The sequence below is a fragment of the Aotus nancymaae genome, unplaced genomic scaffold (genome assembly GCF_030222135.1).
Source record: "Aotus nancymaae isolate 86718 unplaced genomic scaffold, 86718_ANA_hifiasm-v0.15.2.pri h1tg000004l, whole genome shotgun sequence".
NCBI classification, from domain to species: Eukaryota; Metazoa; Chordata; class Mammalia; order Primates; family Aotidae; genus Aotus; species Aotus nancymaae.
In genome coordinates, this window is record NW_026988415.1 from 14608142 (window position 1) to 14632309 (window position 24168).

The 24168-nt window shown below is 40.5% G+C and overlaps 1 protein-coding gene and 1 non-coding gene across 15 annotated transcripts; both read left to right on the forward strand.

Annotated features, from left to right (window-relative positions):
* PABIR2 (PABIR family member 2) lies at window positions 1–24064 on the forward strand. 14 transcript variants are annotated; one of them, XM_012474325.3, is made up of 10 exons: window positions 1–851; window positions 3046–3133; window positions 7113–7169; window positions 7481–7524; window positions 7608–7662; window positions 7916–8017; window positions 8646–8707; window positions 9922–9983; window positions 14203–14299; window positions 22813–24064. In XM_012474325.3, the coding sequence occupies exons 1-10, from the start codon at window positions 754–756 to the stop codon at window positions 22955–22957; spliced, it is 810 nt and encodes a 269-aa protein (XP_012329748.1). In that variant the 5' UTR covers window positions 1–753; the 3' UTR covers window positions 22958–24064. The 14 variants fall into 14 exon arrangements, with proteins under 14 accessions (XP_012329748.1, XP_012329750.1, XP_012329747.1 ...); XM_012474327.3 differs by having other exon boundaries at window positions 2–851; window positions 3046–3121; XM_012474324.3 differs by having other exon boundaries at window positions 3–851; window positions 9919–9983.
* On the forward strand, window positions 18275–18420 carry LOC135269398 (small nucleolar RNA U109). The gene has a single exon (XR_010337690.1). It is a non-coding gene; the product is annotated as a small nucleolar RNA U109 (small nucleolar RNA).
* Window positions 24065–24168: the final 104 nt, after the last annotated feature.

A 24168-nucleotide genomic window follows, 5' to 3' on the forward strand; every position in this document is an offset into this window, starting at 1 on the left:
GAGCTGGAGCCGCCAAGGCCGCCTGGCCGGGTCCCACCCGACTGTCAGGTCCTCGGTGCTAGCGCTGCCTGGGCAGCCACAGCATCTGTAGCCGGGCCCCGCTTGTGGTCCTCAGCCGGAAAGATAGCAGCATGAGTTCCGCCGCTGCCTAGTTTCCTCCCCCACCTCCTCTCCCTCTGTCCTTCTCCTTCCTCTCTCCTTTTCCCCGGACCTCCTCCTTCTGCCCCTGCGCTCCTCTTTCCCCTTCCCTCTGTTCTCCTCCCTCTTCTCTGCCCTCCTCCCTCCCCTCTGCGCTCTTCCTTCCCTTCCCTCCCCCGCCCCCTTCCTTTCCCTCATCCCCTTCCCTTCCCTTTACCCCCTCTGCCCTTCTCCTCTTATCCTCTCTGTCCTTCTGCTTTTCCATCTATCTTTTCCCTCCCTCTTCTCTCCTCCCTCCATCCTTGTTTCCCCTCCACCCTCCTCTTTCCTCCATCCTTTTCCTTCATTCTGTCGCCTTCCACCACTACCTCTCCGTCCTCCTCCCCTGCCTCACCATCATCCTCCCTTCCTCATCAGCATCCTCCTTCCCTCCTCCTCCTCCTCTCCTACTTTTCTCCGCCCCCAGCCCCCGCCCCCGCCCCAAGCCTCCGCCCCTTAGCCCCCGCCCCCAGCTGCCAGTCCCCAGCAGCTCAGTCCTGCAGTGAGAGTCTTGGGAGTCCATAGCTAAGCACCAGGAGCTGAGCACTGCCCGCTGTGTCTGCCTGCAAGTCTGACATGGCTCAGGAGAAAATGGAGCTGGACCTTGAGCCTAACACAGCTGATGGGGGAACCCTGAGGAGATCCAGCAGTGCTCCCCTAATCCATGGACTCAGGTGAGCAGGTTTGGGGAGGATGGAATACAGGGTTCAGGGGCTCCTTGCACTCGTGCAAGCAATCTTCCTTCCCTAAAGTGCACGTTTGCGCTCATTTGGGCTCTTCAACCTGAGGGGGTGCCGATTTGTTTGCTTGACAGTGACGGGTCCCGGGGTAGAGTGAAAGTTTGACCTCCAACTTTGGGCATTGTGGAGGAAACGGCCTCCCTCTACCTGGGGCCGTGTTGTCCCACTCTAAAAAGGAACTGCAGAAAGCTTCTGGCTCTTCTGACAGGTTGCTTGCCTTGACTAACTTACACCGAGGAATGTCAGACCGAAGCCCCTGGAACTAGACGTGCAACTTGACACCTGTCTCTCAGAGCTGCTATTTCTAAGCTTAGTTTAGGAATCCTAGCATTAACAGAGATTTACTTTAATAAATCACAGTTTATCTAATAAGTTGTAATTAAGTGGTATATTCACATCATAGTACGCGATTTGGATTTGCCCTGATGTTTTCAGGTTCTAAAACTGCCTGAAGTGCACTGCAGTGAATTAAAAAAAAGAGAGGGTGGTCTGTAGCTTAGGGTCAGTGGAAAGACAGGTTTTAGAAAACAATGAAGAGAATCAACTCTTGAATTTCAGTGGTAGGGTCTTGTGTTTTCATATGAATAAATCACCGAGGGTCTATTTTAAGGTAGCGTCTTGTAATAGTGAAGGTTAGGTTGGCTCACCTCCTGAGCCTATTGTATTTCACTTTTGTAAGTAGACAATTCATCTTAGGTAGAAAGCCAATTTTCGAGACCCTGTAGAAATGGCATTAATCCAAAAAAGGAGATGAGAGTACAATTAGCCAAAAACATATTAATCAAGCACAGTGAAAGCAAAGAAAGAGATAATCCTTGCTGTTGAACTGATTACAACATCCATATTTTGGGGAAAAAATGTTGACTTTTTCGTTTATGAAATATAATTTTGAAACTGAGGGAATGTAGGAGTGACTTTTTGCTTTTCTGTTACTGTCCTTGGCCCTGCATTTATTTTGTTATTATAACAATAAACTGGTATTTTTCTGGTTGTCGTTTGAAATCTGGTAAGCAAGCAATTGCTAGGGACTTCAGCAATTCTATTGACCTGCACTTAGACTACTGTAGCAAAAACATGCTGTTTTTTGAATCATGATTTAAGTAATCACTGAAAACATAGCATGATGTGACACAAGAAGGAGCGAGGAGACCAGGCCTGGTCCCAGTTTTCACTGACTAGCTATGATCACGAATGAGTCATTTAACCTTTCTGAGTCCGTTTTCTCGTTTGAAAATCAAGAGAGCTGAAATAGGTGATCTCAGTGGGCTCTGGAAGCCCAGTGCAGTTCAGTTCTGAAAATCCTTCTTGAACTCCCATCCTTATTGTGGGCATCGCCCTCGGCTAGGCACTGCAGGGATATTATACAAAGATGAATAAAACACCTCTGTAGCCATGGGTTTAAGACACATGCACATTTCTCTTTATTAAGAGACAAAAAGTAGGTGTCTCAAGAAGCATCTCATCTCCCATTGTACTCTTTGGGTTCAAAGAAGGGAGTGATTGCATTCCGTTTGTGGAATGAAGAGAGGTTCGTGCCACATCTTTACTGGAGGGCATGGCATTCAAGATGGATATGGAAGGAGAGGAAGGATTTTATTAGATGGTGGCGGGAGGGACAGCATTTGAGGCAGAAGGGGCAACAACCTCAGGTATGTTTATTCAGTCGAACAGCAGGGTTCAAAGGTAGCCATGTTTAGGTGAGAGGGGGCGATGTCTTGATCCACCTCGTATTGTAGAACAGTGCTCCTCACCCGTTTTCGCGTCATGGCATACACAGAAAACAGAACTCATTGGTCCTCTAGGGTAAACAGATGAGGCTGTTCAGGTCTGGTGATAACCGGTTTGGGGGCGTAGCTCTGATCAGAAGCAGCTAGAGTCAACCAGTCTGGAGCTCCGCCTGCACCACCTCTCCCAGCTGCCCCCCGACCACTGAGATCAGTATCTCTGCAAACCTATAATCCACAGCATACCACTTGGGAAGCTCTGCAGAGAGGACGGTGAGGAGTTCATTCTCTGTATGAAACGAGGAGCCATGGAAGATTTCGTTGTTAACTAGAGAACTGATGCTAATGTATTTGAAAGAGATCTTCCCTTAGAATATATTACTAATTTTGTTTTTTTTTTTCAGTGACCTTTCACAGGTTTTTCAACCTTACACAAGAACTCGGAGGAATAGTACAACGATTATGAGCAGTCACAGCTTGGTAAGTATAGAAGTAAGTATCTAATGGGATTTAGATTGAGGAAAATACTTAGAAACGTAGTTCTTTCTTAAAATGATGTGCTATGCACAATTGTTTAGGAAAGAAAAGATTGATTTTACCTATCTTGTTTACTGCTTATGCTGTGGCTGTTCAGCTTTGGTACAAAAAGAATACATGGTTAAACATTTTTCTTTGCTGTAGGATTTTGTATTTTTTTTAAATGGTTCATTGTTGTTTGTCACTATTTGCATCATGCTTATGAGGTAAGTCAGGATTAACTCCTAATTATAGCTGAGAACAGTGGTCTTCATTTGTCCTAGGTTACACAAATCACTTGAAAGGCAGCAGAGTGTTTGTGGCTGACACTTAACCTGTTAAACAATGCTGGTTTTCCAAAATGAAGACTCCTTTAAAATGCTCGTATTTATATTCTCCGAAGAGTTACTGATTGTGACTGATCTCTAGCCAGAGCTGTCAGGGATTGCTTTATTAGTTGGTCGCATTGGGAGAAATTATGACAAGGTTTTTGTTTTTTTGCATATATATAGTAGCAGTTCACATGTAGACCTCACTTATCCAGCAGCTTCAATTCTCTGGAAGACATCTGAGATGTAAGAAGACAGATCCCTAAATGGCAGAACTAGATTTCCATAGTCTGTGCACAGAGGTTCATCGGTTTATTTATAGGAGAGCCTCTGACCTCTGAATCATCTAAATTGTATGCACAATTATAATAAGCTTCCAATCCAATAGTGTGTGAGAAGCAGCAAATTAGAAGAGATGCATTTTGGTTAAAAGTATACTAATAGCTGCTAGCAAGGGAGGAGAGGGAAACATGGAAAAACAGAGGTTTTTAAAAAATTGGTTTGTGGCTAATTACCATAAAGACTAAGAGCCTGTTAGTACACCCCAAGCATGTCACTGGTGTAGAATCATATAATAATGTTCTTAAGGATACCTGGGTCATTAACTTATTCATAAATTCTGGTAATACCTACACTTATATCATATTTTACATATTACAAAGTACTTTCACACATTTAATTGTCATAACAACCCCTGTGAAATAGGGAGGGCAAAGATGTTTTTCCCAATTAAAAGCAGCAGCAGCTAAAACTCAAGACGATGTAAGTGACTTGCTCAGAATCACACAATTAGTAAATGGCAGAACTAGGATTAGAATACAGATCTCTCAGTGCCATTCTGATAGGTATAATTTGTTGAAGAAAGGGAAAAATAGAACATATTTTAGAATGATTTCCAACTGAAACGGCTAAAAATACTTACAGGGGGAAATGTTTGCTATCTGGAGGTTTGATTCACTTCACCTCCTTCTCTGAGGATACTGGAAAATATTACTTATTTTTGCTGGATATATGAAAAATCTTTATACATATTATATAGCCATGCTCCTGATAACAGTAGCATAGCAAAGAAGGGAAAGTGAATTTGCCTTTCTACACTTCACTTACCTCTTTTGTAAGATGTGAAGATTCTTATCACCTGTAGTCCAGGTTCATCTCTCACTGAAATACTTAGTTTTCCGAAAGGGCCATGGTGACTCTCCACTCTTTGTGGATCCCGATGAATCTTTTCATTCCTACCCCTCTCCTTTCTAGCTTTTTGGTCTCTCAAAACTCAGTTTAATCCTTATACCTCCTCAGGGCAGGCTTCCACAACCATCATAATATTAATTACACTGTATACACTCTATCACAGTATGCGCTATAAATCTTAATATGCTTATCTGTATCCCATAGTAACCTGTGATGAGTAAGGTGTTGACATGAAGTGGACTGGATATGCAGATACAGGATCTTCATGACTCATCAGCTGATTAGATATAAGGACTAGGAGAAGGAAGATTCCAAGTGATGAAAATTTTGTATGTTGGTGAACAGGGGGTTGGTGCTGCCTTTAGAAGGAGTAGAGAAATTGAGAGAATTGGTAGGTTCAAGGGGAAGAAGATGAATTCTTTGGGACATATTGGATTTTAGGTGCCCCTGGCCCCATGATATTCTTCAAAGCAATATTCTCAATCTTTTTTTTTAAGATTTTATCAGCTTCCAGTGTCACCACTTTGTACGTTGAGCAGATGACCCTTCTTTCTTCACAAAGAAGACAGACACCCATCTTGTGTAAATGTCAGCTTTCTTTGCCTTGAAATACCTTTACCTTCACATATGGCATTTCTCCCTAATATCATGGGATCAGGGGCACCGTAAATCCAATATGTCCCAAAGAATTCATCTTCTTTTTTTCAAACTCCCAATCCTCTCAAATTCTCTACTCCTGCTACATATGCTTTTGACTCTCCTGTTGCTTTGCTCGGTCTATCATCTCCTCTCTATCTTGTATCTTTTCCCTATTTTTCACAGGCTCTCATCTTTCCACCTTCTCCAGACTCATACATCTGATGGGGGAAAACAAACTGTTTTCTTTTTCATAGGTCTCTCCTTCCCTGTTCCTTTCTCCAAGCTCTTTCAAAGCATAATCTGTACTCCACTGCCTCTATTTCCTTGTCTCCTCATTTCTTGCCAGTTTGTAATCATGGTGCTTCAACCACAACTCCATTAAAAAACTGTTCTTGCGGCCGGATGAGGTGGCTCACACCTGTAATCCCAGTACTTTGGGAGGCTGAGGCGGGTGGATCATGAAGTCAAGAGATCAAGACCATCCTGGCCAACATGGTGAAACCCCATCTCTACTAAAATACAAAAAATTAGCAGCCGTGGTGGCACATGCCTGCAGTCCCAGCTACTCGGGAGGCTGAGGCAGGGGTATTGCTTGAACTCTGGAGGTGGAGGTTGCAGTGAGCCGAGATTGCACCACTGCACTCCAGCCTGGCAACAGAGCAAGACTCTGTCTTTAAAGGAAAAAAAAAAAAAAAAAGTTCACCAGTAAACATGTATTATTTCCATAATAGAAAAACTACTTGAAAATGGATTTTACTGTTAAAGATTTTCTCTTTTCAAAGCGTAATAGAGGAAAAAGTAAAAGGGGTGGGTGATGAATGATTATCTTTTGTGGTAGTCATATTTTAGTGGATAATTTACAAATTTTACCTGAATTAGCCTTTGCCTAAAGAAACTTAGAGCATTTTATCACCATTTTATACTGTTCACTACATTAGTATTCAAAAAAGTTTTATAGTGTAGGGCCTCTTAAACGGGATAATTGTTATTTGGTTTTATAGTATTATAAGTTCATTTGCATTTCATTATAGAATAAATAGTAGTTGTTAATATTATGACCACTAGAATTCTCTAAGACCTGTTGATATAAATCGTGTCTTACAGTTTGTGACTAGCTTGTAATTATTGTGAAGGAACATAATTTGGCCCCCAAATCTTTTCTGCTTTTTGTTACTAAAAAAATGATGATCTAAGGGAAAGCATCAGTTATTTTAAAGATAGACCTCATCTTTCCAGATTGTTGTTTTTTAACTAGTAAGGTTTGTAGTGATAGCATGTGATCAGGTTTTAGAATGGATTTGGATCATGTAAGCCAAACCTCCTCATTGCAGTTTTAAAGTGTTTTTGAAAAACATCAATCATAGACAAAATATTGCATACTAGACTTATTAGCCTGTCTTCCCCATTGCTGCATTGGTAATAAAAATTAATAGCATTGGTGGTTTTTTTTTCTTTCCCTTCTCATATAGTTCTTTCTTTTAGATAAGTGGGATAAGGGATGTTTCTAAGGCCCAAAGTCTTTATTTCTCTAAATTTACGTAGCTTCACATTCATTTGGGAAAAGTGCTGATGTCAGTGTCTGTCTAGCAACAGATGGTGCTTTGAGGTTGGACACCTGGTGTACTTTTTGAAGACTGAATGTACTGCCTCTAGTGCATTAATGTTCAGTGATCTAAAGAGCTACATTTCGAAGAAGAATATGAAAACTTACCTAGGAAGAGGTTGTACACCAGTACTGACAGCAGACTGCTGCTTTGTGATTCAGAAAATAGTAAATGTTTACTTTTTCTTTACAGTTGCTGTCATCCTCACCTAATCGTATTCCTAGTAGCAGATTGCATCAGATCAAAAGGGTAAATTTTACTTACTAGCTCAGATCGGAAGTTTTTTGAATTTTACATTTTTATTTTGAAGATTTAGATATTAAAATGAGTTAGGATGCAACTCTGGTTAGTTGGAGACAGATTATAATTCTTCTGGAGCATGCAGATAAAATATACAAGTGGCATGAATGTTCTGCTGTCCTGTGATTATGTCAAATGAGGTAGAAAAGTCTTTTTATTTTATTTGAAGCAGAGAACTATGTGGATTAAAATTACAGTGTGTGGAAGAGTTAATATTTTGTCAGTGATCCTACCTTTTTAGCACATGTTTGTCTTTGCAGGAAGAAGGCTTGGATATGATGAACAGAGAAACTGCACATGAAAGGTTAGTTCTTCACAAGAGCAGGGCCTCTGCTAATAAGTGTCTTATTTGTAAGCACTGATGGCCCTTCCCTTTGTTTATTTTAGGGAAATGCAGTCGGCAATGCAGATAAGCCAATCTTGGGATGAGAGCTTGAGCCTGGTAAAGTTTGCTCATGGCTGTTTGGTTTTCCTTTTCTAGAAACTTTTATGTTGCTCACTGGCTTCATTAATTTTTCTCGCACACTTCTGCCCCTTCTACTTCCAAATTGATACTTGTTTTTTGATTTCTGCTTTTCCAGCTGAATATTAGAGTCTATACCTTTTTCCTTGGAAAATCTGAGTGTGTTATAGTAGTAAATAAGAGCTGTGATGTGCTGAATTTATTATGAGGAGATGACACTTTATGTTTACAGAGTGATAGTGATTTTGAGAAGCAGGAGAAATTATATTCACCTAAGAGAATTGACTTCACTCCAGTTTCTCCAGCACCTTCGCCCACCAGGGGATTTGGAAAGGTAGGATAATTGACAAGATACTAAGTCTCTTTCACATACTGAGCTGTTTACTCTAAAACACACACAAATCAACCCGCTTTTAAAGTATCCAATGCCTTGAAGGAAAATCTATGGCTGTAATTTGGAGGAAAAAAAATATATATATATATACACACACACAATTTAGTTAGGAGACACACAGACAGCTAAGCAATTCTAAGGATATTGTTTCTGTCCTTTTGAAAAGAACCTTTTGATAATGACTGGGGCCCTGGTATGGTGGCTCGTATTTGTAATCCCAATTCTTTTGGGAGGCCAAGGCGGGAGGATCACTTGAGCTCAGGAGATCAAGAGCAGCCTGGGCAACATGGCAAGACTCCATCTCTACAAAAAAAAAAAAAAGATACAAAAAATTAGTTGGGCATGGTGGCGCACACCTGTAGTCCTAGTTAATCAAGAGGGTAGGGCAGGAAGATGGCTTGAGCCCAGGAGTTCGAGGCTGCAGTGACCTGTGATCTCATCACTGTACTCCAGCTTAAGCAAAAGAGAGACTCTGTCTCTAAAAAAAAAAGAAAAGAAAACAGGAGTGCTAGAACTATTTAAATACTGAATATGTTTTTTCTAGCAATGCTTTTCCCCATCCTTACAGATGTTTGTGAGCAGCAGTGGATTGCCACCAAGTCCAGTTCCCAGTCCAAGACGATTTTCAAGGTAAGCAAACTTGAATTTTAAATGTGGCTGAAGTGCCACTCATTACATTTATCTCTCAGATTAGCTTTTTGTGGCCAGGCGCGGTGGCTCACGCCTGTAATCCTAGCACTTTGGAAGGCTGAGGCTGGTGGATCATCTGAGGTCAATATTTCGAGACCATCCTGGCCAACATGGTGAAACCCTGTCTCTACTAAAAATACAAAAATTAGCCGGGTGTGGAGGCACATGCCTGTAATCCCTGCTACTCAGTAGCCTGAGGCAGGAGAATTGCTTGAACCCAGGAGGCGGAGGTTGCATAGCCGAGATCGCACCATTGCACTCCAGCCTGGGCAACAGAGCAAAAACTCTGTCTCAAAATAAAAAAAAAAATTATCTTTTTTCCCAATATTTCACGCTGAAATTTTCAGACATCAGAATTGAAAGAATTTCACAGTGAACACCCATATACCACTGCCTGTAATCTACCATTAACAAATTACCAGAGTTTTCTGGAAGGGATTTAATGCTGATTTATATTTAGAGGGGAAACACACACACACACACACACACACACACCTCTACCCACCCACAATTATACATCCTTTTTAAGAATAAGGAAAATGTTAAAGTTCACAGTAAAATCCAAATTACTTTTTTTTTTTTTTTGAGGTGGAGTTTCGCTCCTTTTGCCCAGGCCGAAGTGCTATGGTGTGATCTTGGCTCACTGCAACCTCCCAAGTTCAAGTGATTCTCCTGCCTCAGCCTCCCGAGTAGCTGGGATTACAGGCATGGGCCACCACGTCCGGCTAATTTTGTATTTTTAGTAGAGATGGGGTTTCATCATGTTGGTCAGGCTGGTCTCAAACTCCTGACCTCAGATGATCCACCTGCCTGGGCCTCCCAAAGTGCTAGGATTACAGGCGTGAGCCACCACGCTCGGCCTCAAATTACTTTTTAAATAAAGCATCTTCTTTCTTTAAATTGTTATGGGTATTTTGTCATATAGAATATTTTAAATGGCTTAAAATGCTGCATTATTCCAGGTTGCCATATGCTGGGTCAAATCATGTACTGGCATTTCAGTTACTCAATTCCACAAGAATTTTCCATTTCAGTAATTTTATTTATACAGTTTATTGTCCATTTTATTTATGTTCTTGTTGGGTTGGACTGCTGTTTTATCTTGCATCTTGGATGTTCTTCACATTATCCTGTTTGTTTTTTCATCAAAGCAGGAGAAGTCAGAGTCCAGTCAAGTGCATTAGACCCAGCGCTCTTGGTCCTCTTAAAAGAAAAGGTATGTAGCAGCATGGTGACTATAGTTAATGCTATTGTATGATATACTTGAAATTTGTTAAGAAAGCAGATCTTAAGTGTTCTTACCACACACATACAAAAGGTAACTAGGAGAAGCAAAAGACATGCTACAAACTTGACTGTAGGCCTGGAGCAGTGGCTCATGCCTGTAATCCCAGCACTTTGGGAGGCCAAGGCGGATGGATCACGAAGTCAGGAGATCGAGATCATCCTGGCTAACACGGTGAAACTCTGTCTTTACTAAAAATACAAATATTAGCTGGGCATGGTGGCATGCGCCTGTAGTCCCAGCTACTTGGGAGGCTGAGGTAGGAGAATTGCTTGAACCTGGGAGGCGGAGGTTGCAGTGAGCCGAGATCACGCCACTGCACACCAGCCTGGGTGACAGCAAAGCTCCGTCTCAAAAAAAAAAAAAAAAAGCTTGACTGTGGGCCAGGTGCGGTGGCTCATGCCTGTAGTAATCCCAGTACTTTGGGAGGCCGAGGAGGGTGAATCACCTCAGGTCAGGAGTTTGAGACCAGCCTGGCCAACGTGGCAAAACTCCGTCTCTACTAAAAATACAAAAATTAGCTGGGAGTGGTGGTGAGTGGCTGTAATCCCAGCTACTCAGCAGCCTGAGGCAGGAGAATCACTTGAACCTGGGAGGCAGAGGTTGCAGTGAGCCAAGATTGTGCCACTGCACTCTAGTCTGGGTGACAGAGTGAGACTCTGTCTCAAAAAAAAAAAAAAAAAAAAACTTGACCGTAATCATCATTTCACAGTATGTACATATACCGAGTCATCACATTGTATACCTTAAATATATAATTTAATTTGTCATTTATATCTCAGTAAAGCAGAGGGGGAAAAAGAAAAAAGATATGCATCATGCTTCTGGTCTTAAACCTAGCCAGGCTTGAATTAACAACTAGAACTCCTGTCTGAAATGAGCTAACAGCATTGCTCTCTTGTGTTCTAGGGAATTCTTCCAAATATTTGTTCTACTGATTCTTAATTTTGTAAATGAGTTATTTGATACATTTATATTTTCTTATACTTCATAACAGTTTTATTCATATATTCATATTATCATTATATATTCAAAAATTGACTCAGTAATCCGAATATGAAAGAGATGCATAGTTTATCAACTGCAGAAATATATGCTAATGCCATAGCAAACATATCCATGAATGTGCTGTATACTGAAATGTAAGGTGAGGTTTACCCCCACTTCAAATTATGCCTCATCAAAGCGAGAACTGCCTTATATTCAATTCTATAGTTTTTTTTTTATATATATATAACAGGATGCTCTCAGTTAGCTTATTTTGAACCACAAAGCAGTAAACTCAAATAGTTTAGTTTAGCATCAATCAACACTAGTGTTAGATGCTTATAAAGGGCACTGATGGCATCTGTTTTTAAAAAGGCAATACAGGTCTGTAATCACAGCACTTCAGGAGGCCGAGGCGGGAGAATTGCATTGAGCTCAGGAGTTGAGACATGGCAAAACCCCATCTCTACAAAAAATACAAAAATTAACCAGGCATTGGTGGCTTACGCCTATAGTCACAGCTGCTTAGGAGGCTGGGGCTGGAGAATTGCTTGAGCCCGGGAAGCAGAGGTTGCAGTGAGCCAAGATCACAGCCTGGGCCACAGAGTGAGACCCTGTCTCAAAAAAAAAAAAAACAAAACAAAAAGGCAACACAGTTTTTTTTTTATTTTTTTATTTTGGAAATTGAGTTTTGCTCTTGCCCAGACTGGAGTGCAGTGGTGTGATCTTGTCTCACTGCAACCTCTACTTCTCTGGTTCAAACAATTCTTCTGTCTCAGCCTACCGAGTAGCTGGAATAACAGGCGCCCGTCCCCATACCACACCTGGCTAATTTTTTTGTATTTTTAGTAGAGACCGGATTTCACCATGTTGGCCAGTCTGGTGTTGAACTCCTGATCTCACTTGATCCACCCATCTTGGCCTCCCAAAGTGCTGGGATTATAGGTGTGAGCCACTGCTCCCGGCCAGCAACACAGGTTTACTCATCATTCCTGGGGATGTGACTATATGATTGCAACTGTCAGGTGTCGTTAAAAAGAGTCTTCACAATAACTTTTTTTTTTTTTTGAGGCAGGGTCTCACTCTGTCACCCAGGCTGGAGTGCAGTGGTGGGATCTCAGCTACTGCAACCTCTGCCTCCCAGGTTCAAGCGATTCTCCTGCCTCAGCCTCCTAAGTACTTGGGATTATAGGAGTGAGCTACCATGCCTGGCTAATTTTTGTATTTTTAGTAGAGACAGGGTTTTGCCATGTTGGCAGAGCTGGTCTCGAACTCCTGACCTCAAGTGATCAACCTGCCTCGGCCTCCCAAAGTACTGGGATTACAGGTGTGAGCCACTGCACCCAGCTAATAACAATAAGTTTGTTTTTTTTTTTTTTCTTTTCAAAGTGAGATGGAGTCTTGCTCTGTCACCCAGGCTGGAGTGCAGTGGCATGATCTTGGCTCACTGCAACCTCTGCCTCCCGGGTTCAAACGTTTCTCCTGCCTCAGCCTTTCGAATAGCTGCAATTACAGGTGTGCACCACCACGCCCGGCTAATTTTTGTAGTTCTAATAGAGATGGGGTTTTGCCATGTTGGCCAGGATGGTCTTGAACTCCTGACTTCAGGTGATCTGCCTGCCTCAGCCTCCCTAAGTGCTGGGATTACAGGTGTGGCCAAGAATAACTTTTAAAAGCAATTCAGCAAATGATTTCTTTATGCAGATCACCTTCAGGGCCAATAAAGAGACTAACTTTTCTGTTAGGGGAACAGGTATTTGTGGCTTTCAAAACTTTCCAGTCATAGGATCGTACACAGATTCCAACAGTGCTGTATTTCAGACAACTTAAAATTAAAGATGGTGTGCTCTGGAAAATAGTTACTGATATGGTGACAGTATTTGTATTTAGTGTATAAGTTTTATTTTATAAACAGTCTTCCCTTAATCTTGTAGGGAGTTATTTGTTGTCCTAGGAATGTTCTCAGTAGCTAGTAAGTGAAAATAACAGTTGGAAATAAAAGTATTATTGTTGTTATTGTTATTAACTTAAAAATTGTTGCAGGAAGTTGAAGGAATTAGTATGGTGGTTTAGTTTTACAGCTATTCCGAAACACACCACCAGATGGAGGAATTCTTTGCTCAAAAGGGCTTTAGTTTTTTGCTAGCGAGGCGAACTCAAAAGCCCAGCAGCAACTTTTAAAAGCTGCATTTTAAAGCGTGGAAAAAACCAACTTCTCCAGATTTTCAGCATTTTTCAGAATCGTTCCAGAGGAAAGATAATATGAATTGACTGATAACATGGACAAAGTGAATGTTGCATTTGTTCTTGCTTGATCTTTTTTCATTCTAAGAATCTTGTACACTTTTAAGTTCAAAGTTACTAATTTTCTACTGAAGTGTAGACAGGCTCATGAATTAAATTGTCTTGAACGTTCCATTTTCAAAGTCAGATGAAGAGCTTCAGAACCAAGGAATGTACATGTTTGAAATGAAATCAGAGCCTGTTTTTAAAGGAGCTTATTCTAACTTGGGTTTTACTCTTTGTACTCCTGGTAGCAAAATGTTAAGCATTATCCCTGTCGGTGCAAAGTTTTTCTATTAGCAATTCCGAGAAAATCTGTAGGATTGAGGTGGTTGGTACAATACCAGTTTTGTGAATTGAGTAAGATTTGCTTTTGATTACAGATGTGTTTTCAAACTTACCTTTTTAATCTTCATTTTCACTAAATAGTGTGAAAGCAACTTTTTACTTATACACTACTTACCGGACTACACATTTTTTAACCAATTTGACACCATCTCTGGAAATGTTCAGATATCAAAATATATAAAAAGGCCTTGCTAACCATCTAGCATAAAACATTCACTGTGAGTTTCAGCCGTTTGGGAATTCTTTATCTCTGCTGTGGTTAGCCTTGCTTCATTTTGCCTGATGCAGTCAGTGTTCTGCTTTCCTGTTAATGTGAGTATGTACATAGCACGCTGTGGATAATGAGTGAAGTTTTTTTAGGGCTGCTGAGGTTTTGGTTGAGTTTATGTGGTAAAGCACATGGGAAAATAGCTTTTAAGCAATGGTTTGAAGAAGTATTCTGAGCTTTGGTTAAACAAAGATCATCTCATTTTAGGACCACACCTGTATTTGTAAAATTATTTTATAGCAGCATCATCTTTTTCTGTTTTAGGTGAAATGGAGACGGAAAGTCAGCCCAAGAGAGTCTTCCAAGGCACTACCAATATGCTATCTCCGGAGGCCGCGCAACTGTCTGATCTAAGCTCATGGTAAACAAATGAAGTAAAATGAAAAGGATATTAGAGTATAATCCATTTTAAAAGAGTCACATTGAAAGCATATTGGGATAATTTAAAATGTTTTCAACTTCTTATCCGTGCTCCCGTGAAGGGGAAATCTCTATGGAGGATAATGTGAAAAAAAAGATTATTCAAAAGTCAAGAGTACTTCCTTTGGAAATGTGTATGTCTTTCTGACACCTTTGCTTTCCTTCTCAGCTCCTGCTAGGTCAGCCTGTCATTAGTTGCCAATGGTGTGGCAGAGTGTCAACTGCTGGCTGGTGTGAGAAAGAGTCTCTGGGTGGCTGTGGGTAATGTGTACTGATTGTAGCTGCTCTGCCTGCATTTTGTATCAGGTCCTTTAGACTTAGAGGATACCAGGGTTCTCGTAAGCATGGTATTCTCTGATTAGCATTATCTATTGTTATATTTTTGAAAATTATGAGATATTTCATCACAATGCTAAGGTTTGATTTTTATAATAACAAAATCTACGGTCTAGTCACACACAAGTTTTTAAAATCTTACTCATCCTAGTTTAGGTCTTTAACTTAAGGACCTTCAGTGTTTTCATGAGAAAGTTAACTTCTTTTCCTATACCCGAAGTTGAGCACTTGAGTGTTTATGTACATATTGGAAGGAAGGGGAAGGGATAAGTAGCAGTGACCAGGTAATAATTTGAAATCTTTCAGTATGTTCTGATCAACTCACTAATAACTTGTGTAATCAATTGTGTACTGCTTTTCAGAATTTTTTTGTTACCTGAGTTTTATGGGTGAAGGTCTTTTTTTGTTGTTATTGTTTTGAGATAGGCTCGCTCTGTTGCTCAGTCTGGAGTGCATTGGTGTGATCTTGGCTCACTGCAGCCTCAGCCTCTTGGGTTCAAGAGATTCTCCTGCCTCAGCCTCCCAATTAGCTGGGACTACAGTCATGGGCCACCACACCGAGCTAATTTTTTTTGTATTTTTATTGGAGACAGGTTTTCGCTGTGTTGGCCAGGCTGGTCTCGAACTCCTGAACTCAGGTGATCCATCCACCTTGACCTCCCAAACTGCTGGGATTACAGGTGTGAGCCACCGCACCTGGCCTGAAGGTCTTTTTAAAAAGCCCACAAAGTCACTCAGTTTAAAAATAGCAAGATCATACTCTCTAAATGGAAGAACATATAAGCCACTTATAACGTATAAGGATGTATGATCCCTTCTTCCTGAATCACTTATTCATTGTTCTGCGTGAAATAACCTGTACTTCTAGTTGACCAAGAAGTCACAGATTATTCTAGTTTATTAGTCTTGTTGATCAGTACTGTTCCAACCTTGGGACAGATGCCTTTTAGATTGTTCTAGCTATTTTCAGCCCACGGTCTCTTTTTCCTCTCATCTCTGTCTGTCCTTACTACTTCAGTGTGCTAATTTTGGTACAGAGTGCCTTTCCAGGTATGTAGATGATGGCAAAGAGAAAACCTCTGAAGCTTGTCAAGAGGACTATTGGATGAAACTCTATCCTTAGGGGAAAGTGCGTATCACTTTTATGGTAAAGTGTGTTTTTATATAGGCACATGACTATAAATAGGTTTGCTTACCTAGTTACTAACCAAGTGACCAAGTTAGGTAAAAGATACGACAGCGTTTGACCAAGCTAAAAACATACAGGGTGAGGTGACTTATTTTTATATTGTCTTTGGCTCACAGTGCAGGATGCCATAAAACAGTTTCATGCAAATAAGTAAGAAAGGAAAGAGAAGGTGCAGTATTTACGAAGCATCTTCTCTCATTGTCCAGACATTTATTCCTCTGAGCAGCAAAACCTAGAGATGATTTCATCTCTAGCAGTGGCTGTTGTGAGGCTTCTATTTCCTTGTCACTACTTCCCTACTCCGTAGACCCATAAATGGCTAGGAGAGCCTTGGGAACATCAACACTGGTGATGAAGGAAACTTTTTATTCTATTTTTTTTGAGATGGAGTCTCGCTCTGTTGCCCAGGCTGGAGTGCAATGGCTCAACTCACTGCAACCTCTGCCTCCCAGGTTCAAGCGATTCTCCTGTCTCAGCCTACCGAGTAGCTTGGATTACAGGCATGTGTCATCATGCCTGGCTAATTTCTGTATTTTTAGTAGACACGAGGTTTCTCCATGTTGGCCAGGCTGGTCTTGAACTTCTGATTTCAGGTCATCCACCCACTTTGGCCTCTCAGAGTGCTGGGATTATAGGCGTGAGCCACCGCGCCCAGCCAACTTTTGATTCTTAAACATAAAAAGCTGTAACCTCACACAGGAGACATTTGCTTTATTCATAGCCACTCATAGAATGTCAACGAGCCAAGTATGGCTAAAGTAATATCTGTTACTCAAAATTCACAAAACTAAGTGTCAAAGATAGTTAGGTTATTAATTAACTTCCAGTTGAGGTTTTTAGTCAACTTGCAGCATCTGTACTTCTGCAGTTATTAAAACTTAAAATTGTGCTAAGACTTTGGGGACACCTTATATACTAATGATGCTGACATTTTTGCCTATAATTAAGAGATTTTAAAATATGATTTGTTCTTTTTATATAAAAACTGGATCCTGGCTGGGTGCAGTGGCTCACACCTGTAATCCCAGCACTTTGGGAGGCTGAGGTGGGTGGATAAGTTGAAGTCAGGAGTTCAAGAACATCCTGGGCAACATGATGAAACCCATCTCTACTAAAAATACAAAAACTAGCTGGATGTGGTGGCACGCACCTGTAATCCCAGCTACTTGGGAGGCTGAGGCTGGAGAATCGCTTGAACCTGGGATGCAGAGGTTGCAGTGAGCCAGGATCGTGCCACTCCACTCCATCCAGCGTGGATAACAGCGAGACTCCATCTCGAAAAAAAACCGGATCCTGCTTCTCTGGAAACTTTTCTTCTCTTTCTTTCTCTTTTCCTTTTCCTTTTCCTTTTCCTTTCCTTGTCTGGTCTATTGCCCAGACTGGAGTACAGTGGTGTGATCATGGCTCACTGCAACCTCTGCTTCCTGACCTCAAGCTATCCACCCACCTCAGCCTCCCAAGTAGCTGGGACTACAGGTGCACACCATCACACCCAGCTAACTTTTGTTTTTGTAGAGACGGGGTTTTGCCATGTTGGCTAGGCTGGTCTTGAACTCCTGTGCTCAAGTGATCCACATGCCTTGGCCTCTCAAACTGTTGGGATTACAGGCGTGAGCCACCGCACCCAGTCTTTTTAATACAGTTTCATTAATCAGAATCAGACATCCATATTTTTAGAAATGGGGATAGAGATAGGAACCAGCTGTGTTCTGGATTCTGCTACCACGGGTGGCAATCTGCTTGATAACAAAACTAAGAAATCTGTGCTAGGCTTGGTAGGACTGTGGCTAATTTTTTTTTTGTTGTTTATTTACGTGCCTGCTGTCAATCTTATAGAACTGAGTTTATTGACTGAACAAGGCACAAAGTGGTTCAGCCAGATGGGGTGATAGCATGAATCACACCAAATATCTTAGTTTTGTGATACTCTATCATTGGATGGTTTTAATGATCGCTATTTTAAGGAAACTACAGAAACAGCTGCCCTCTATCTTTTAGAGAGCAGTAAAAGGATCAGATCATTAGTAGATGTTATCTTATAATTTAAATCTTTATAGTTTATTCCCTGCCCCACCCAGCAAAAGGAGAGATGGCTTTTACAGCCTTTAAAGTTTATATATTACATAACAGTCTTTAAAAGCTGACATCTTAGAAGCATAAATTAAATTTGAGATTTGAGTGTGGACCCATTTGGAGTTTGTATCCAGTTAGGCATACTTTTTATTTATTTATTCATTTTACTAAATGAAAATTCTCAAATCTTTGCCAACCAAATCTGGAGGACATTATCAACCACAAGGCAGGAATTATGTCATTTTGCATTTAGTCCTTATGGACATCAAAATTTGAGCGTAACTCAGAAGTCTACCTTTGTCTGTGCTTTGATTCTTTCTGCATGTTGGGAGCTCTTAATCTGCTCTTCATTCTGTTGGGAGTGAGACTGTGTGTATCTGCAGCATACTATATAAAATAAAGGAGTTTTCGGGGCTGCTGGCTGTACAGTGACAATTAAGTGATAGTCTGTTTCTTTTTCATGAAAGGAAAACTTCTCTCATGAATTTTCTTACTCTGTGCATCAATGTTAATGTGATAGTTTTAACACATTTTTTGTTAAATTTGTCTTAGTGGTTCTAACATGTTGCCCAGACTGGAGTGCAATGGTGTGATCTCAGCTCATCACAACCTCCACCTCCTGGGTTCAAGCTACTCTCCTGCCTCAGCATCCTGAGTAGCTGGGATTACAGGCGTGTGCCACCATGCCCGGCTAATTTTGTATTTTTAGTAGAGATGCGGTTTCTCCACATTGGTCAGGCTAGCCTTGAACTCCTGACCTCAGGTGATTCGTCCGCCTCGGTCCCCCAAAGTGCTGGGATTACAGGTGTGAGTCACTGCACCTGGCCTCTATTATTATTTTTAATGTTATATGTGTCATGTCAAAATTTCATCATGAATATGTGACAGGTACAAAAAAATAAGTTTTAGTCATTAATAAATTAATAGGAATGTTATGTCTGTGTATGTACACACATTCATCTTTAAAGTATATGTATACACACACACAGAGTATACTTTAGAGATGTTGATGTGAGCAACTTAGACATCTGTGCTGATAGTTTAAAACTCCTGTCCACGTCCACCATAAAAATGAGCAAGTTAAAAAAAAAAAAAAAGAACTCCTGTCCTCAGCATGACTGCAGACTGATTATTTAAATATGTGATCTTAAAAACATAGAGGTTATTCGGAAGGATAATACTGGGAGCCTTAAGGCAAGATAGTAGAGACCAGAGAACATGCCATATGTATCAGTTTAACCCACAGCAAGTGAGGTGCAGATGCCCTGTCATCATACCTTATACCAAAATCTCTGCTAGGCTTGATAGGGCTGTCACTGATTTCTAGTGTATTTACCTGCCTGTCATTAAGCTGATAGAGCCCCGCTTATTGACTGGACAAGGCACAGTGGCTCACCCATATGGGGTGACAGCATGAATCACACTGGATATCCTACTTTTGTTACTACTTTATCATTGGACTGTTTTAATGAGTCACTCATACTTCGTCTTTAGTTTTTCTAGATAGGACACTACTTTAAGTCATAAGTACTTTTGGTTGTATGGTTCAAATATTGCCCCAATATGTATATTCAGTGTGGCGGGAATGAATTCGTTCAGTTTTGATTCAGGGATTCCTGTGTCCAATTTGAACCATCTAGATCCTTTTTTACTATTGTCTGACTTTCAACCATTAGTCTAAGTAAGGCTCATTAGCACTTCCATCAGAGCTTAAGCTAGGAAAGAAAGAAGAGAGAAACTCAAATTAGGCCAGACCTCGTTGCTTTTAGAAGCTCTAGAAGAAGATTTAATAGTAGACTCTGTAAAAATTACTTTTGTGCAGCGATGTTTCTGTGGGTTAAAAAATCATGTAAGTCTTACTTGACATGGGTAGAATAACACTGAGTGATTTGTGACGTGAAGTCTCTGCTTCCATGACCATGAGTAATTGTGCCAGATTAATTCAAACGGAAACTAGATTTTAGTTTAGTGAAAATGTCTGGTTAAAAATTTACCAAGTTCTGAATCTAAGTTGCGGTGGAGACTAAATGTAAGTGTGCTATTTTCTGTTAACGAACACAATTATATACATTTATATATTTATATTTTAATAATAGAGAAGACATTCTGAAATGAAATGTTCAGGGTTTTTTTTTTTCTGCTCTTCCATTAGTTTATTTCTCTTAAGGTAATCAATAGTGTTAGAAGTCAGATTTCACTGCATGAGTTTTGTGTTTTTGAATGAATACAGGATTCACCGAAGTAGGCAGGTCTTATTACAAATGGAATCTCTTAACCCAGGACTCACCGTAAGTCTGGTGGATGGAATAAAGAATTCTTTATTTATATTCAGATTATCTGCTTGGTGGCCAAATTTTAATCTAAGCCCATTTCTTCCTGCCAAGTAGCATAGAGCGTGTCCTTCGGCTGCCCAGCCAATATGTGCTTTGGGAAAGTAAATTCATTTTAATATTAGTCTAGGCAAAAAGCTGCAGGAGGAAAAATCACATATGTTCCAAAGGCAAATAGAAAGGTCTTTTGATTTTCCAATGTCTTGGATTATCTGTGCAACTTTCTTTTAGTAGTTTGAGTAATTCATATTTTAGACCCATTTTGCCATTTGGTTGAAAAAATATCAGAGCCAGCTGAATTTTCCAAAGTTCTTACTTAAAAGTGGTATTATTAATGATGCATTTGACAGCAGTGAGCATAGAGTAGGCGTAGTGTGGAATATACTGTTTCCATTTTTATTTTTACTTTTCCAAAGCCTATTTGTAGTCTGTCTCCACCTAAAAACAATCTACAAGCAATAGAATGAAATGACATTTTGAAGAAGAGTAGAAAGAGTAGAGAAGCAAGGAGTGGGGGTGATATATTTCATTGAGGGTAGTATAGGGCCCAGAAACTTTCAAATGTACCATAGGTTACTTTTAACACTGGAAATATATTAACTTGGAAATTCAGAAAAATGATAATATTAAAGACTCATAACATTTCGACTCAGAACATGTTAGACTAGGATGGGCTTTTTCAAAGGTGCTAGTGACCAAACAAACTAGAACCCATATTTCCTGATTCGTAATTCCTTCTCCAATTCTATACTGTTTTCCTTTTCAAAAATAAAAAGTGTCTGTGTAAATTCTACAGCTGCCCATTACCTCTCTCGCTTTGTTTGTTACTGTGTTTTCTTTACTCTCTGTACCCCAGCCACAATAGCCTGCTTTTGATTCCTAGAACTACCTTTGCTTCCTCCCAAACCTTAACTAGTTAACGCCTGCTCGTCCTTCAGATTACAGCAAATATCATCTCTGGGGAAACTTTCCTCATTCCCCGAATTAGATTAGGTTACCCATTTTATAAATTCTCATAGCCCCTTGTATCTTTCCTTTATCACTTTTATTGCAAATTATAATTATCTATTTATTAGTATGGTTATTTAAATGTCTGTCTGCTGCACAATACTGTAAATTCAATGAGGACTGGGACCATGTCTGTCTTAAACACCATTGAATTTCTTTCTTTCTTTTTTATTTTGAAATGGAGTTTTGCTTTTCTTGCCCAGGCTGGAGTGCAGTGGTGCGATCTCGGCTCATCACAACCTCCACCTCCCGGGTTCAAGCGATTCTCCTACCTCAGCCTCCTGAGTAGCTGGGATTACAGGCATGCGCCACCATGCCTGGCTAACTTTTTGTATTTTTAGTAGAGACAGGGTTTCTCCATGTTGGTCAGGCTGCTCTTGAACTCCCGACCTCAGGTGATCCACCCTCCTCGGCCTCCCAAAGTGCTGGGATTACAGGCATGAGCCACCGTGCCTGGCCAAAACCATTGTATTTCTAACATCCAGTGTGCTTCCTGCACCTGGCAGGCACTCGGTAAATATTAGAATAAGTGAACGAATTGAGGGCAAATATAAAGCAGAGAGCTTATTATTGGATTGATGGAAATCAAAGCCAGAAAGGCAGCTTCATGCCAGACTGCAAAGGCTCTCAGTTCCCAGCTGAAGTATGGAGCCAGATTCGTGATGCAGGCCAGGTTGATGGCTGGGAACAATAAGCCCCTGGGTCGGATAGGGAAGGAATCACTGGGCTGGGCATAGAGGTTATTGATGTCCAGATCAGGAGTTTTACTGGAAGGGTAGGAACAAGAGCCAGTTGTCAGGATTAAAGAGGCAATAGACTATGGGTATTGAGAGCATGAGTGTAGATTATTCATTTTAGAAGCTTAACTGGAGAATAACTGAAGGGATCAAAGAAATGGAATCTTCTAGAAATAGACCTTTGGGTTTTGAAAGCAAGAAGAAAGGAAACAGTGTAAGGAGTTATAAACGGCATAGAATGGGAGAGGGAAATCATTTAAAAAATGTGTTTGGATTGAGGCCCTTTGGGATTGGGAAGTGATCAACACCAGGGGAGTTGAAAGACTTTGTTTAGAGTAGAGGAACTATGGGGCAGTGTACTTGATCGAACACCTCAGATAGTCCAAGTGTGGTTACCTCAATAAATAACCATTCCTCTTGCTCCAAGTCTGATGGGAAGGTAAAAAGATAAATATAAGGATGGAAATGTCTTGAGCTGAAGTGAAGTGAAGGAACTCCCTCCCGAAAACCATGGCATGTCAAGAGGAACGTTTATTGTAGGTTGGACAGTCTGGTGCCTCCAGGGGGGACACTCAAATGATACAGGACCTTGAAGAGTCTTACTTCGCATTTTTGTGGCTTTATAATGTAGTATATTATGTAGTTCATTGCTGTGGCTTTGATGCTTTTTTATTATTTACAAGTGATCTACTGATTTGTGAGCTCTTGAAACTGTGTCGTTGCATGTTATGTTTACCCTGATAGTTGCATTTGCTTATAATTCTTTTTGCTTTGTCTTCAGTTCAGATATTTTGGATGGCAGTAGTAGCAGCAGTGGCTTATCCTCAGACCCGCTGGCTAAAGGCAGCGCTACCGCAGAGTCTCCAGTAGCATGCTCCAATTCATGTTCTTCGTTCATCTTGATGGATGATCTCTCACCCAAGTGACTTAACCATTTCTGATTCAGCGTTTTAACTGCTGTTTCCTACATAAAATGTTTAGTGGGGAACGCAGAGAACTTTGATCCATAATGAGGATTAAAGTTTTACAGATTTCACCCATTCTGATGCTATTACTACTCTTTGGCATCTCTCTCCTCCAAAGTTCAATTTTGTGAGCCTAGTGACCTTACTAATACCTGGTTTTGCTGATCTCATTTTGAATTTAGCGACTAAATCTCAAATGCTCATTTTTGATTACTTAGAGGAATTTTTTTTTCTTAGTGCCTCAAAGAACACCTGTTTTGAGTCTATACATTTAAGGAAGGCACTGATTATATTATCTTGAATGATTCTTTTCCCCAGCAGTAATATGACAGATTTGATCAGAAATTCTCTTGCTTGAGAGATTTTTTTTTGTTCTCTGTTGACTACATAGTTGCAAATCTCTCTCTCTTTATTTCATGATAGTATATAAATTGCTTTTGATTATATTAAATTTTTATTTTTCTGCATCAGCTTAAAGTACATTATTTTGTTTCCCTTTCCTGTTTGAGCTGCTTACGCCATTTCTCACAGAGGGGAAGAAACACGTAGTCGCTTTCATTACCCTTATTGCTTCTTTGCTGTTGGGGTGTGTGAAGTGAGCATTGATTTTAGTGCTGAGAAGGTAAATGGACTTACAGGATGCCTGGATTAGTCACCACAGGTTTTGATGACTTTGGTACCACAGTTGATATATTTTTCCTCAAACCTGTTGCCCTAAGGAATATATAAATATTGTTGATATTTCTAGGTGGTGTTATCAAGGAGAAGAAATTCCTGCCTTGACCAGATGTGTGGAGCATCTACAAATGAATGAATAGTTATTTACACACAAACCACTGTGTACAAAAGCGTCCATGGAGCTGTCAGTGTCTCGGGTGGTACTATGAGGCCTTAGGTGCCTTGGGGTACATTGTTGTGCTATAAAGGATGTATATCATGAGGTATGGTGGAAGAAGGGCTTTATGTATATGATTGCCACATAACTGTTTCTGTTGCTGCTTTTTTCCGGTTCCTTTTTGTCATTAGATTTGTTTGTTTTGTCATGCGGTGAATGGTGTTTTAGTTATTGTGTTGTCACCAGACTCAGAATCCAGTTCTTGTTCATACTGCCTTATAGTGAGCGCAGTTTAATATCTACAAAGAAGCTTTTAGGAGCTGAAAAAGTCAATGTG